We start from the raw sequence: 12964 nt of genomic DNA, 5'->3' as shown, positions 1-12964 counted from the left end.
ACATTACTAATAAAATATCTTGAAATATCAGTATATAAAGATAGAAATATCAGTATCGATATATAGATATTATAGTTATACAGTAAGACAACCTCAGAAAAGATGAAAAAGTAAGACATTCCACCATAGGTGGTGGTGGAAACCTTTTATTCACAAAGTAAACACAAACTTAGAAAACATTGTTTTTCTTGTTATGATGACAGACAGTGAAACACAGAAGAACTGAGATGATGATGATTGAGCAGGAAGGAAGAGAGTCAAAGTTCCTGCTTGGCTCCATCATTGGTGAGCTTGGATGGCTGGTGATCCTCCCCGGCAATGGTGACCACCCTGGGACCCTTGATCTTTTCCGGTGACAACTTGTTGAGAGTCAAAGTGAGGACGCCATTGTCGAGCTTAGCCTTCACACTGTCCAAGTCCACATTTTGTGGCAACCTGAACTGCCTCCAGAACTTGCCGTAGGACCTCTCCACTCTGTGCCAGTGATCCCCTTTCTTCTCCTCTTCTCTCTTCCTCTCACCACTCACTCTCAGCACCCTATTCTCTTCCACTTCTATCTTTATCTCTTCCCTTTTCAACCCTGGCACGTCCACCATTATTTCATGCCCCTCTGGGGTCTCCTTCCAGTCCACTCTAGCAGCTGGCATCACCATCGATTGTTCATCTTTCTCCAACCCAAATGGAATTTGTTCCAGCACGTGAAACGGGTCTGGGAATCGATCAGACAAGAGCTCCGCCAAAATGCCTCTGGGAGGATCGAATGGTAGTAGAGACCCCTTCGCTTTCGCAACAAAGAGCAACAACAGGAACAAAATGAGTTGGTGTAGCCTCATTTCTAGTACTAATCAGAAAACTAGAAGCAGACAGTGATGGTTAATAGTGGAGAATTACTGAACTTTGGCACTGCAAGTGTGTGTCTTCAACCATGCGATGATCCATGACACAAGTACACACGTATATATATAGAGCATGTATGAGACAAATGAGGCTAAAAGTTAGCAAGGTTCTTGAAGAATCCATGAGTGAAATAGAAGTGTTTTAGTGTAGAGAGACGAAGAAAGTTCTACCATAATTTGGAATATATTTGATGTTTGAAAGGAGGATACAAGAATTCTCCACCACGTTCCAGAGAATTCATGTGTTATTTGTTAGTAACAATGACAGATAATTAACAGATACTTTCAGTGCACTGTAGCTTTTTTTTTAGCACTTTTGCACTATGTTGGGCTTCACCAAAATATACACTTTCAATCCACACCATACCCACTACTTCGTGAAGTGGTTCGGTTTTGTTTTTCAAAGCTTGGAAGAATAGGAAAGGTTAATAGTTTTTAGATTTTATTCATTTATTAAACTTGTCCATTTATAAACCATGTGTATTATTCTAATTTATCTTTAAACACTAGGACTTACTATATATTTTGTAGCCTTATATATTATTTTATTTAAATAAATAATACATAATGACTAGTATATCATAAATTAAATAATACATAATATCAACGTGTTAAACTTAAAAATTTATGTAAACTAGTGAAAGTATAGTAAATTCAAATTGTAAACTCAAATAGTAACAAGTTTACTTTATATAAAAAGAATATAATATTTTATTGATATATGATCTTATAAATAAACTTTTAAATTTTTTAATAAAATATTATTATTACTATTAGATTATTATATTATAACTTTAAATATTTTTAATAATTTTTAATATAATTATTACTTTATAATAAATTTAATTAGTTACAACATTTTATATAACATATATTACACTTTATATCAAATAACAAGATAAATGGTATTGGACTAAGGCCTAAAAAAGAAAATGATATTTTGACACCATTTTTTGACACCATTTTGACACTGCACACGTGTCAAAATGTGATTGGACGATTTCAAATTAAAAAAACAAACTTTGGTTTTTCTCTTCCAAATATACCCTTGTCTCAACTTTTTTAATTTGAAATCGTCTAATCACATTTTGACACGTGTGCAGTGTCAAAAAATGGTGTTAAAATTTTATTTTCCGCTTAAAAAACCCATAAAAGAGTAAAGAAACTCTAAACCTCATCAAATAAATCCTAAATCTCACCAAACTCTAATCCTATCCAAGCCGCATGAGTAAGATAAGGGTGCATCACAACACAGATTGACCGCAATAGCATGCTACTAGCAAGAGAACTTAGAACAACCAAGATAGAACCACACTCCATCAACAATTGCGTGATGAGTTGCAAGAATAACAACGCTGAGAAGTTGAAACCTTTACCGCGAGTCACAAGGGAGGAGAATAACATCGAGCTGATTCACATCAGAAGCTTATAATCTCTGTTGTCTTTTGGACTTGAAGAAAAGTCACCTGAACTCGCCAACTCGTTTGTTGAATTGCGAGTTTAGTCGAGTTTATCGAGTTCATGACAAGTTTAACGAGTTTGCTCCAAAAATGAGTTTAATAATGATTTAACTTGAAAGATAAATGTAGGAATGTAAATTCTGATGATTTTACAAGTTGAATCACTGATAACCATGCATAATATAGATCATTTCAAGAACATAAAAGTTAAAATAAGTTCTAAAATTATGTTAATTAATTTTATAATGTATTTATTGTTATAGTTTAATTATTTGAAGACAGGTAGAGTTTGTGGCGAGTATTTATGCCCTCAAATTCATCCTACTCCCATTATTTATACATTAAAATATATCTTATCCTACCAGCTTAATCAAATGTTGCTAAGTTGGGACAAGGAAAGATGAATACTAGTTACTCTCCTTTTTCTTCGTCGTGACTAATGGCTAATTTCCTTTGTTTACAAGGTATGAGCATGGACCAACAAAATTATACTAATTTATATACACTCTTTTTTTTTGTGTGTATTAGTCATTACACCATTTGATTCGTACGAGTGATTGAACCCTCTTACTAGAAATGCAATGATTCTTTTCTATTAGTGATGCATAAATGAGAGAGTTATTTTCTATCCTTTTTTTGCATCAAGGATTAGATGTAGACAAGGAAAGATTAATCCCTCAAGACGTAAAGATTATTGGAATTACTCTTTCAACAAAGTATTTTTCTGTGAACATACTAGAGGTTCTCAAATATTTATGGAATTTGTCAAACATTGTTGTGTATATTCATAATTTTTTTTTTATTGTAACAATAGCTTCAGATTTATATTATTTTCTTTATACCTGATAAACACGAGCGTGTGAATGGATAAGCCAAATTTCAGATACAGAGGTATTATAAATCTCAGAAAAGTCCAAGATAAAAACAAAAAGGAAGAAACCTATCAAGACACAATATTATGCATAAGAAAGGCTCATTTCGATGTATTTGAAACATATGTAATCTATCTTAGACGAAAATTTGTGGTGTGAATAAGAATACAAAAAAAATTATGAACATAACCTATACAAGTAGCAGTAGTTATAGATGATGGAATCACGGCCTAAACAGTGACAGGTTTCAAGAGCTGGTTGCAGCAGCTGTGTACTTAACACTACTCTGAATTTCAAAGACTTGCCAACCAGGGAAGCAACTTTTCATGTACTAAGTCAGGTCTGTCATCATGGGGACAATGTCCAACACCTTCAAGTAAGAAGAGTTTAACATTCTCTTGTTGAGAGGGCAATGAAGAAAAGAACTTGCCAACAGGTCCATCAATTGGAGTAAAGGGATCTTCATCTCCCCACAAAAGTAAAACAGGCAAGGATATGTTTGGCATCAACACCACCGGATTGGGGCCCGGTGGCCCAGTCACAATGGACACAAATGCATCTAAGGCCCCTGGAGCATCGGCTGGTTCCCTGATGATCTTCATTTGCAGAATCAAAAATGCAGTTCTAAGTAAAATGTTGTCAAAGAAAGGAAGATTAATAACAAATCAAGTGAACAACAAAGTATTACCTCCACTAGTTCTTCATCCACAGACTCCTTATTTCCATACACTGAACTCAAAACGTTTCTTAAATTCTCTCTGCATATCAGCAATGCAATGTTAGGTTACCTCTTTACACATCCAAAGGAATTTATGGCCAAACCTGAAGAAAATACCTTTGTTTAACTCGCTCAAAAATTGCTGAGGCAATTCCCTTTTGCTTTAATAAAAAATCAATCAGCCAAAGCAAGGGTAATAGTAACTTGATCCTCCAGTCATCAACGATCGCTTTGTTGTTCATGCCACCAGCACAATTTAACAGCACAATGCCTCTCACAAGAGTTTGATTTGAATCTGATTGGAGACTATAATTCATAGATAAGGCCAAAAAGAAATTTCTGATGCAAACTCTATATGCTTAACTGTTTTGAGAGAAATTTAGGTTACATCGCCAGCCTCTGGGGGATAAATCAGACATACCTGAGGCAGCAATGAGACAGGCGAGACTTCCAACAGAGTTTCCTATTAGTACTGTTGGCTTCTGAATAACTTCATTCAAGAAATCCAAGATCAACTGTTTACATTGAATACAGGGTACAAGTTAAGTTTGTAATGTTGTATGCTGGAAATTTCACCAAAAAAAGATAACGCTGGAGATTTGATCTCCAATTAAAACCTCAAGATATAAATACCTGAGCCCAAGTTTCCATGGTATATTGAAAGCCTGGAGGCTTATCTGAAGCCCCAAAACCGAGAAGATCAATAGCATACACAGTATAATTCTGGGCTAGAATCTTGATATTCCTGAAGAAAAAGAAAAAACCAAAATGATTACCTACTAGTTCAATTCAATGACTACATTGTTAAGCAAAAGGACAAAAATAGTGATTTTTGAGGATTTGTTATGAGAGTAAACTAAGAAAAGGTATCTATGTGCGGAGTTTGAATCATATTAGCAAAACAGTAATAATAATTGTAACCAAAGTTCTTGACTAAAATCGCACATTAACTTAGAAAATTCATGTCGTTGGAATTAAATTTGTTTGAGAGCCAACAGCTCATCACCAAAGTTCAGTCCATGATCAGATTGATCACCGCCAAGTACAACCATCCCCAAGCATTTTGTTTTCCCATTAATCCTTTTTCACTGGGATAGTGAAGATTCCATCTCGATCCAGTGAACCTTTTTAAGATTCCAAAAGCAAACTACATGCAAGCTCAATGGACAACCTAATAATTAACACGGTCACCATAAAGTTCCATCTTTTATTTGTCAACCATTTTCTGCATTGCTAATACTTGAACTTGGTGATTACAAATGAAATTAAAAACGGGGGTTGTCTGAACAGAAGAAGAGGATTCTGTACAGTTGCTGGAAAAAGACGATTGGCAATCCCACCTGATATACTTGGCTTCTAATTTGGGTGATCAATCGCTGTTATAGACATATAACTGCAAGAGGGAACGCAACACTTCATTGCCTATCTACTTAGAATGCATATATTACTTTATATTATCCTTTTTTATGTGGCTACCAGCTTACCATACAAATGAGATAAAACAATATCTAAAAAAGAAAAAACGGGTGGACGAGAAAACAGCAACATGAGAAGTGAAAACTGTTGAACACATGACTGGTTATGGTGGCTAAATTACCTGCGCCAGTGAGGAATGGAGGCACCGAATCCATGAACAAGTAAGAGGGGAGGGTGGTTGGCTTGCAACTGCTGAGGAGAGTCCGAAGAAACAAAGTAGTTGATTGAATATTGACCCTTCCATTGCCATGTACGAAACCTCTGCTTTATCTTTTGTACCTCAGAGAGGGACCCCTCAGCAGCAGAAGTTGCTGTGGAAGAACCAGATGTGGAGTTTATTATGATACTGGTTCTGTCACTACAACCAAAAGCATTACTTGAGTAGATTGGATGGTGATGGTGATGGCAAGGAAGAGGACCCTTCACTTTCCTTGGTCTTGTAGAGAAGAAGAATTCTCCATTGTTAAGCCTCTGAAGGTGTGATTGTAAATGCAGGGAGCTAACAGAATGAACAGCACTTATCACTGCCATCGCTTTGCTATGCCTGTCTACTCTTTGTTCCTCGCTATACGGTTTCGGTGTTTTTGTTAAACGTGAATCGGAATGGGTCGGGTCGGGCCCCAATATAGATCGTCTTCAATAGACTGACCCGACAAATGTGGTAATGCATGCTACACAAATGGACTTAAATTCAATTAGGAATTACTTAAATAAAATTTAGGATAAAAAAATTGATTCTATTCGTCTTTAAATTAAAAAATATAATAGATATAATTCTCTCTGATGTTAAATTTATTTTGTGTTAAACTATGTTTGATGCTGGTATTTAAATTATAATTATCAAACTGAAACGTCTTATAATAAGTTAAAAAAATTTAATGTACTCAGATTAAAAAAATTAATTATTTTGGAAGTTTGAACTGAATTTCAATTTTGTTATAGTTTAAAAACTAAAAATATATTTAAGTTTAAAATTTATATTATTTTTATCAAAATAAAGTTTAAACATTTTTACTAAGATGATATGAAAATTTTATTAAAAAATAAAATAAAAAAAAAACATAGAGACCACATTAAATTTATAATAAAATTACATTCTATATATATACAAAAATATTTATTATAAAAATAATCAAACAAATACATAGATGGAAAACAATAAATCAATACAACACCCAACAACTTACTAATCAAATTCATCAGTATATTACGAGATTTTTTATTAGTTAACTCTCTTATATTTAAAAAAAAAAAAAACCCTTTAAAATTCATTACTTTTTAGAAATCATTGTTTTGGAAAATTTAATATTAATTTTTTTTAGTTTACACATAGTTGAAATTGATTCATCATTTTTTTCTTATATTAGAATCACTCCTTTCATTAAGCATATTATTTTATGTAGAAGTTAATTTTAATTCTTTTGCGAAACAAATATTTATATAGGTCAAAAAAATTATTTATTTATTTAGTCTCATTACATATTTATATATTTATTTATTTTATGACGCTCATAATAAAAGTCTGAATCAAATATTTTAGATAATGTAAAACTTTTTTTTCAAAACAGAAACACAAAGCCTTTTTAGAACAAAAATTGTTATTTGTAGAAAACACTGAAATAAACATTCTCAAAACAAATTTCTCTTTACAACCTTTGGGGTCATAGTTTTTATGACTAAAATACCCGGATGGTTTAAGGTGGCCGAAAAACATTTATTAAACAAAATTTGGAAAATAAGATTTTTCTGAACAAAATTATGCACTAATGATCTGAATATGATACCTGTATTAGAATAGTATATAGTAGGCATGACTTAGGGCATTTTTTTCCTGCTTCGTATTTAATGCAAAACATAAAGAAAATAGTGGAAATTTAATATATAGTAAAACATGGGAGATTAAACCCATATGTCCAGTAAAATATTATGTCTATGTTATATAGAGATTTGTACTAGAAATAAGACCAACATATCGAACTAATAATCTAGTAAATAATAACATAATGATTCAAGATTTATAACTAACTAATCAAATCTAAAGATAAATTTATTTTTATTTGATTAGATTTGTATTAAGTCTAATATTTATGAGACGATTTATAAATAGAAGATCAGACTAATATATTCAATTCAATTGAATTCACAATACCTAATTGTAACAAATACTAAATATTCACGTGTGAGGAAAACTTTTTCAAACAAACAATAAAAGTACTTTTTCAAACACAAATCCCTGCCAAATACAAAACATAAAGAAAATAGTGGAAATTTAATATATAGTAGGTGACAATATTGTTGTTTAACAACAACAATATTCAAAATGTGGAGCCGTTTGATCTGTTTTTATAATAAGGAGCCTACGAAACATGAGTTTCATGAAATAAGAATGTGCACCTGATAAGACAATATGAGTTTATAGTTTTCGTTGCGCGTCGAATGCTCATACATTATAATATACTTTTTAAACCGAGTGTCACAAGTGTAAATATTATATATATATATATATATATATATATATATATATATATATATGTTTGTCTCAGTCTCAATGTATGAAATATTTTTAGAAATTTTTACATTCTTTTTTCATATTTTGTGAGAAACATTCATGAGCAAAATTGTCAAATATTTTTTTTGTAAAATATTAAATTTTAAATAAATCAAACGTATATAAATCAATCTTCATCTTATATATACAAGAAAATGATGAATAACTGCTTCATCCAATAAGGTCAATTATCCTAGTACAGTATTCATGTTTGTCTTAATTTAAAAAGGATAATAATAAGTTCACACATATATTTTTTACAATATTTTAATACAACACGTATTATTATTTCATTAGATTTAGAATAGGTTAATACAATAGCAAATAAATAATTAACTGATAAAAAAATAACACGTATGTTATTCAAAATACTTTTTCCATTTAGAAAATATACATTGATGTGTTTGAAAAAAAGTTAAGAATGTTTTTTTTAATCAAGATTTTTTAATGTCAAATTACACAGAAAAAAAATGTTATCTTTCTCGTACTTTTGTCATGATTTCGCCAACAAAATCTAGAAGATAGAGAGGTTTACTGTGTGTTATGTGATGAAGGAAAATACTATCAACTTGTTGGACACAGGATAAGATAACATATAATAAGTCATTTTACCATGTTTTAAGGACTTCGTGTCACTAGTGCACAATGGACTTTAGATGTCAGTTATTTTGGTCTTTTAACGTCACCTAACGAACTGACGTCTTTAATAACATTAATGGGACGTTGGATTTCTGCAGGAGCGACGTCGTTATAGACGTCGACTAGGCCAAAGTGTGACGCTTATATCAGACATTATACTAACCGATATCTAAAGGCACACAAGACGTCAGTTCAGTGACATGTCAGATGTCTATAAAGCCGTCAAACATTGCATTACCCAACGTCTATAAAGTCCATAGACGTCGGACATTGCATTAACCAACGTCTATGGGCAATATAGACATCGGTCATTACATTAACCAATGTCTATGAAGTGTTGTTTTTTGATGCGATTTTTTTCGTGTCTTTGGGTAGCGTAGTAGCACCTCCTTCAATTGCTAGTTTCCTCGTAAGAAAAAATTGCGTCTTTTGAATTTCTTATGGCATTTTAACCCAAAGACGAACCTGGATTGTTGCCTAGGTCCACTTCGACCGCCATTGAAAAAGAATACAGTGACTCACTGTTTTTTTTATTGGCGGTGGGAATGGCTCCATGCAATGACCTAGGTTCGTGTTTAGGTTGGAATGTCATAAGAAATCCAAAAAAACGTAAGTTTTAATTAGGAGGAAACTAGCAAAGGGAGAATGTGCACTACGCTACCCAAAGACACAAGAAAAACCGCACCAAAACACAACGATAACACATTTTAATCGGTTCAAATGAAAGATAATATATCAAAGATTACTTTAATCAAATTAAAAGCAAGTTTAACCATATCAAAAGAGATTAAACGCACCTGTAAATTCAATGGAGCGGAGAGAAAAGCCAAGAAGACGATGAAGTGCGCGAAACCGCTACTTTGCTATCGTTGTTTTAACAAGAAATCAGACGTCGATTGCTCTGGACAACCGACGTCCATAATGGACAAGACGTAAGACGTCAGGGACCTAACTAATAAGACGTCTTTCTAATTTAAAAATTAATATTCGCGAGGCTTATAGACGTCGATTACTAGCGCGACTGACGTCTATATACGATCATAGAAGTCAGAGTTGGGGAACCCGACGTCTATACGATGGAAAGGAATGAATTTTCATCTGCCTGACTAACATATAGACGTCGGTTATATATCTCCAAGACGACGTCTATATCTTTGAGAGGTAGGTGAATAGCGATCAATGTCCGTCATATAAACGCTAGTTTGGCAGGATCTGACATCTACAAGGCAGAAAAGAGTGACTATTCATCAACCTGGCAGACATATAGACGTCGAGGCTGTCCTAACTGACATCTATATGTCTGACAGGTAGGTGAATAACATTAATTTCCGCCATATAAACGTCGGGGGCCCCTCCAACCGACGTCTATATGTCTGAAAAGAAATGACTTTTCACCCACCTGTCAGACATATATACGTCAGTTGGAGGGGGCTCCGACGTATAAAAGACTATAGAAGTAGGAGCACCTCCTAATTGACGTTTATATTGCAAGCTTATTTACGGAAATACCACCGGTCAGCATTATACGTCGAGCTTACCCCTAACCGACGTCTAAAGGGTGATGTTAATCAGCGTTTTTATACTAGTGTGTGTGGTATACCCATAAAATGTAACTATACCATGGAAAAATAGTTTTATATTCTAATCGTATTTAAGTTTTATATTTATAAATTTAATTTCCAAACTCAAGCTATATTTTAAATTAAGTCCTTATTTTAATATTTTTTTTCAAATAAAATTATGTTAGACATTACAATTATCTCAATTATACTAACGCTTAAAATTTATCAATCATTTATCATTACATGAAAATTTATTAAAAAAATAAAATAAAAGAATATAAAGTATGAAAAACCACACCAAACTCATAAAAATTACACTTTACGAAACATAGAGAAACTACACCCATTATGGAAAAAATATAAATAAATACATATTAGTAAAATATTAAATCTGCTATATTGTTTTATATGAATCAAAGTTAAATTAACTAACTTATTGACATAACGATTTCCTTCACAGAAACACAAGAAATTATGAACTGCACATGCTTACAAAAATGCAAACACTAACGTCATTTTCATCTAAGACACTAAGGAACCATTCGTTAATCCAAAAGATCGTGACACACTAAAGAAGAATCACTCTTCAACTAAATCCATTAAAAGCTCTCCTTCTAAGCATGCTCCAATATCCAAATGACCCCACAAATTCGACATAAATAGAAGTTTGTATCCTTAAAAAAACATAATAATTATCCAAATATTCACTCTGATTTCCTCTAAAAATATCAATATACCAAGACAAATCAGGAACTTCTAAGTATACTTAAGCCAATTGATGGGAGAAACTTGTTATATTACTTCCATAAATATAATTATTATACCTTCAATTAACTTCTTAATTTAGGAAAATAAATTTACACTTGAATCCTATTTTAATGTTGTTTTACTTAACAACAATTAATCAAAAGGCTTAACCCAAGGTTTAAAAATTCAACAACACAAATAATGACATTTTCTGACATGTTAAACTTAGTATACGGACCAATAATATATATTATAAGAATATATTAGTATAGTTAAGAGTAGATGGATATAAATAAATCATAATATGAATATTTTATTAGTAAACTAAAGAATTTATAAATAAATCAAAATTAACCATTTAAATTTTTCATCTAATAAAAATTAATATCTTTTTAAAATCATTTTTTTTTTCTATTTTATGTCTAAGTTTTTAAGTCATTCATTTATATTTTTAAGATCTGAGTATGAGAATGTTAACGAGACATATCGATCAGAATTTGTTTAAAGTAAGTTTTGTTTTTCTTTTCTCTTAAGTTACTTGCATGTTTAGAAGTAAATACATACATGTGAAGTTTAATACGTAGATGTAAGATCACAATAAATAATTTGATTATTATAAATTTCTCATGAGCGTGTTTAAGTTTCATGTAAAAATAATTAAAAACTTATTGAGTTTTGGTCTAAATAATGAGATTTTTCTAATAACAAAAGCACGATGCATTCTTTTTAAGTAAACATGTTGACCGGGAGGATCTCTTACATTTTTTATTGGTTTAATAAATTAAGTCAATAGAAATGATAGAAATAAGTTAAGTTTGTGATAACAATGAATAATAGGAATTTATTAGGTAGAAGTTATCATGAAAAGAATATATCATTATTTTAAAACACAAGAGTAATTGACTGTTTGTATATCACTATTTTAAAACAGAAGAATAATTGACTGTTTTTCTTACGGTGTTGAGGGAATACTTATTTTTTTTCAAAATTTTAAATAAAATCTAAGACAAAATAGTATTTTTATTTTAAAAATTTATAAAATATTTTTTTTTAAATATTTGCGAATATTTATGGATACTCACAAATTTTAAAATATCTGTGGGTATTTTTTAAATAGATATTCCACATGTAGCAGACAAGGTTTTTTGTTGCGAGTCGGGTAGTGGATGGACATTATATGTGTCTGACCCGATCCATTGCCATTCCTACTCATGTGTAGGTATGAATTATTTTTTTAATGATTTTTTTATTTTATATATAAAAATAATAAAGTATTCAAATTATTATTTAATGAGATATAATGAAAATTAGGTTGTATTATTGTAGTTGTTATTATTAAAGTTGTTTTGGGTGTAATGTCCTTGGCTGAGGTTGACGCTGGCAGAAGAGTTGTTGTAGACTATGTTGGAGTGCAAACAAAGTCTCATATCAAGTAAAAGAAGGGTTGATTAAGGGTTTATATACACATAGATACCTCCAATGGTAAGAGACCTTTTGGATTGATGCCAAAAGCAAACCCGTGAGGGCTTAGCCCAAAGCGGACAATATCTTACCATGTGTTTAAATCTATGTGTGTGGCAAACCTCCCCCCAATAGTGGTATCAGAGCCTGGTTCGGGTCTGGTGACCATGGATCGTGAAAGAGGGCAAAAGAAAAATGTTCTGTGATAAAAAAAGACCATAAGACTTCCACAGCGAGGGAGGAAGGAGAGGATGTTGGAGTGCAAACAAAGTCCCATATCGAGTAAAAGAAGGGTTGGTGCCAAAAGCAAACCCGTGAGGGCTTGGCCCAAAGCGGACAATATCTTACCATGTGTGGAGATCTATGTGTGTGGCAAACCTCCCCCCAACAGACTGGTTGGATTGTATGGCAAGACGGACAGGTTCTGTTGCAGACTAGACGGGCTATGTTGCAAATTGCACGAATTCTGTTGCGGTCCTTCCTTTGCATGGGCCTTTATCTTTTGCTGGCCTAATGACAACTCAATCATATCCTAATTTGCATTAAAAGGTTAATTCGTTATTATCATTACTAACCTAACTATTT

At 32.1% G+C, this 12964-nt stretch overlaps 2 protein-coding genes across 2 annotated transcripts; both read right to left on the bottom strand.

Annotated features, from left to right (window-relative positions):
- Positions 1-35: 35 nt before the first annotated feature.
- Positions 36-950, bottom strand: LOC106771608 (22.0 kDa class IV heat shock protein-like). Its single transcript, XM_014657604.2, has one exon. It carries the CDS (start codon positions 831-833, stop codon positions 258-260), a length of 576 nt encoding a protein of 191 aa, XP_014513090.1. The 5' UTR covers positions 834-950; the 3' UTR covers positions 36-257.
- Positions 951-3246: 2296 nt separating this feature from the next.
- On the bottom strand, positions 3247-5974 carry LOC106771232 (pheophytinase, chloroplastic). Its single transcript, XM_014657171.2, has 6 exons — positions 5544-5974; positions 4580-4691; positions 4368-4461; positions 4064-4241; positions 3917-3986; positions 3247-3824 (listed from the first exon to the last, which is right to left on the bottom strand). The coding sequence occupies exons 1-6, from the start codon at positions 5951-5953 to the stop codon at positions 3522-3524; spliced, it is 1167 nt and encodes a 388-aa protein (XP_014512657.1). The 5' UTR covers positions 5954-5974; the 3' UTR covers positions 3247-3521.
- Between the last annotated feature and the right edge of the window lie 6990 nt (positions 5975-12964).

The sequence above is a fragment of the Vigna radiata genome, chromosome 8 (genome assembly GCF_000741045.1).
Source record: "Vigna radiata var. radiata cultivar VC1973A chromosome 8, Vradiata_ver6, whole genome shotgun sequence".
NCBI lineage: Eukaryota > Viridiplantae > Streptophyta > Magnoliopsida > Fabales > Fabaceae > Vigna > Vigna radiata.
This window is presented reverse-complemented; position numbering and strand designations above follow the sequence as displayed.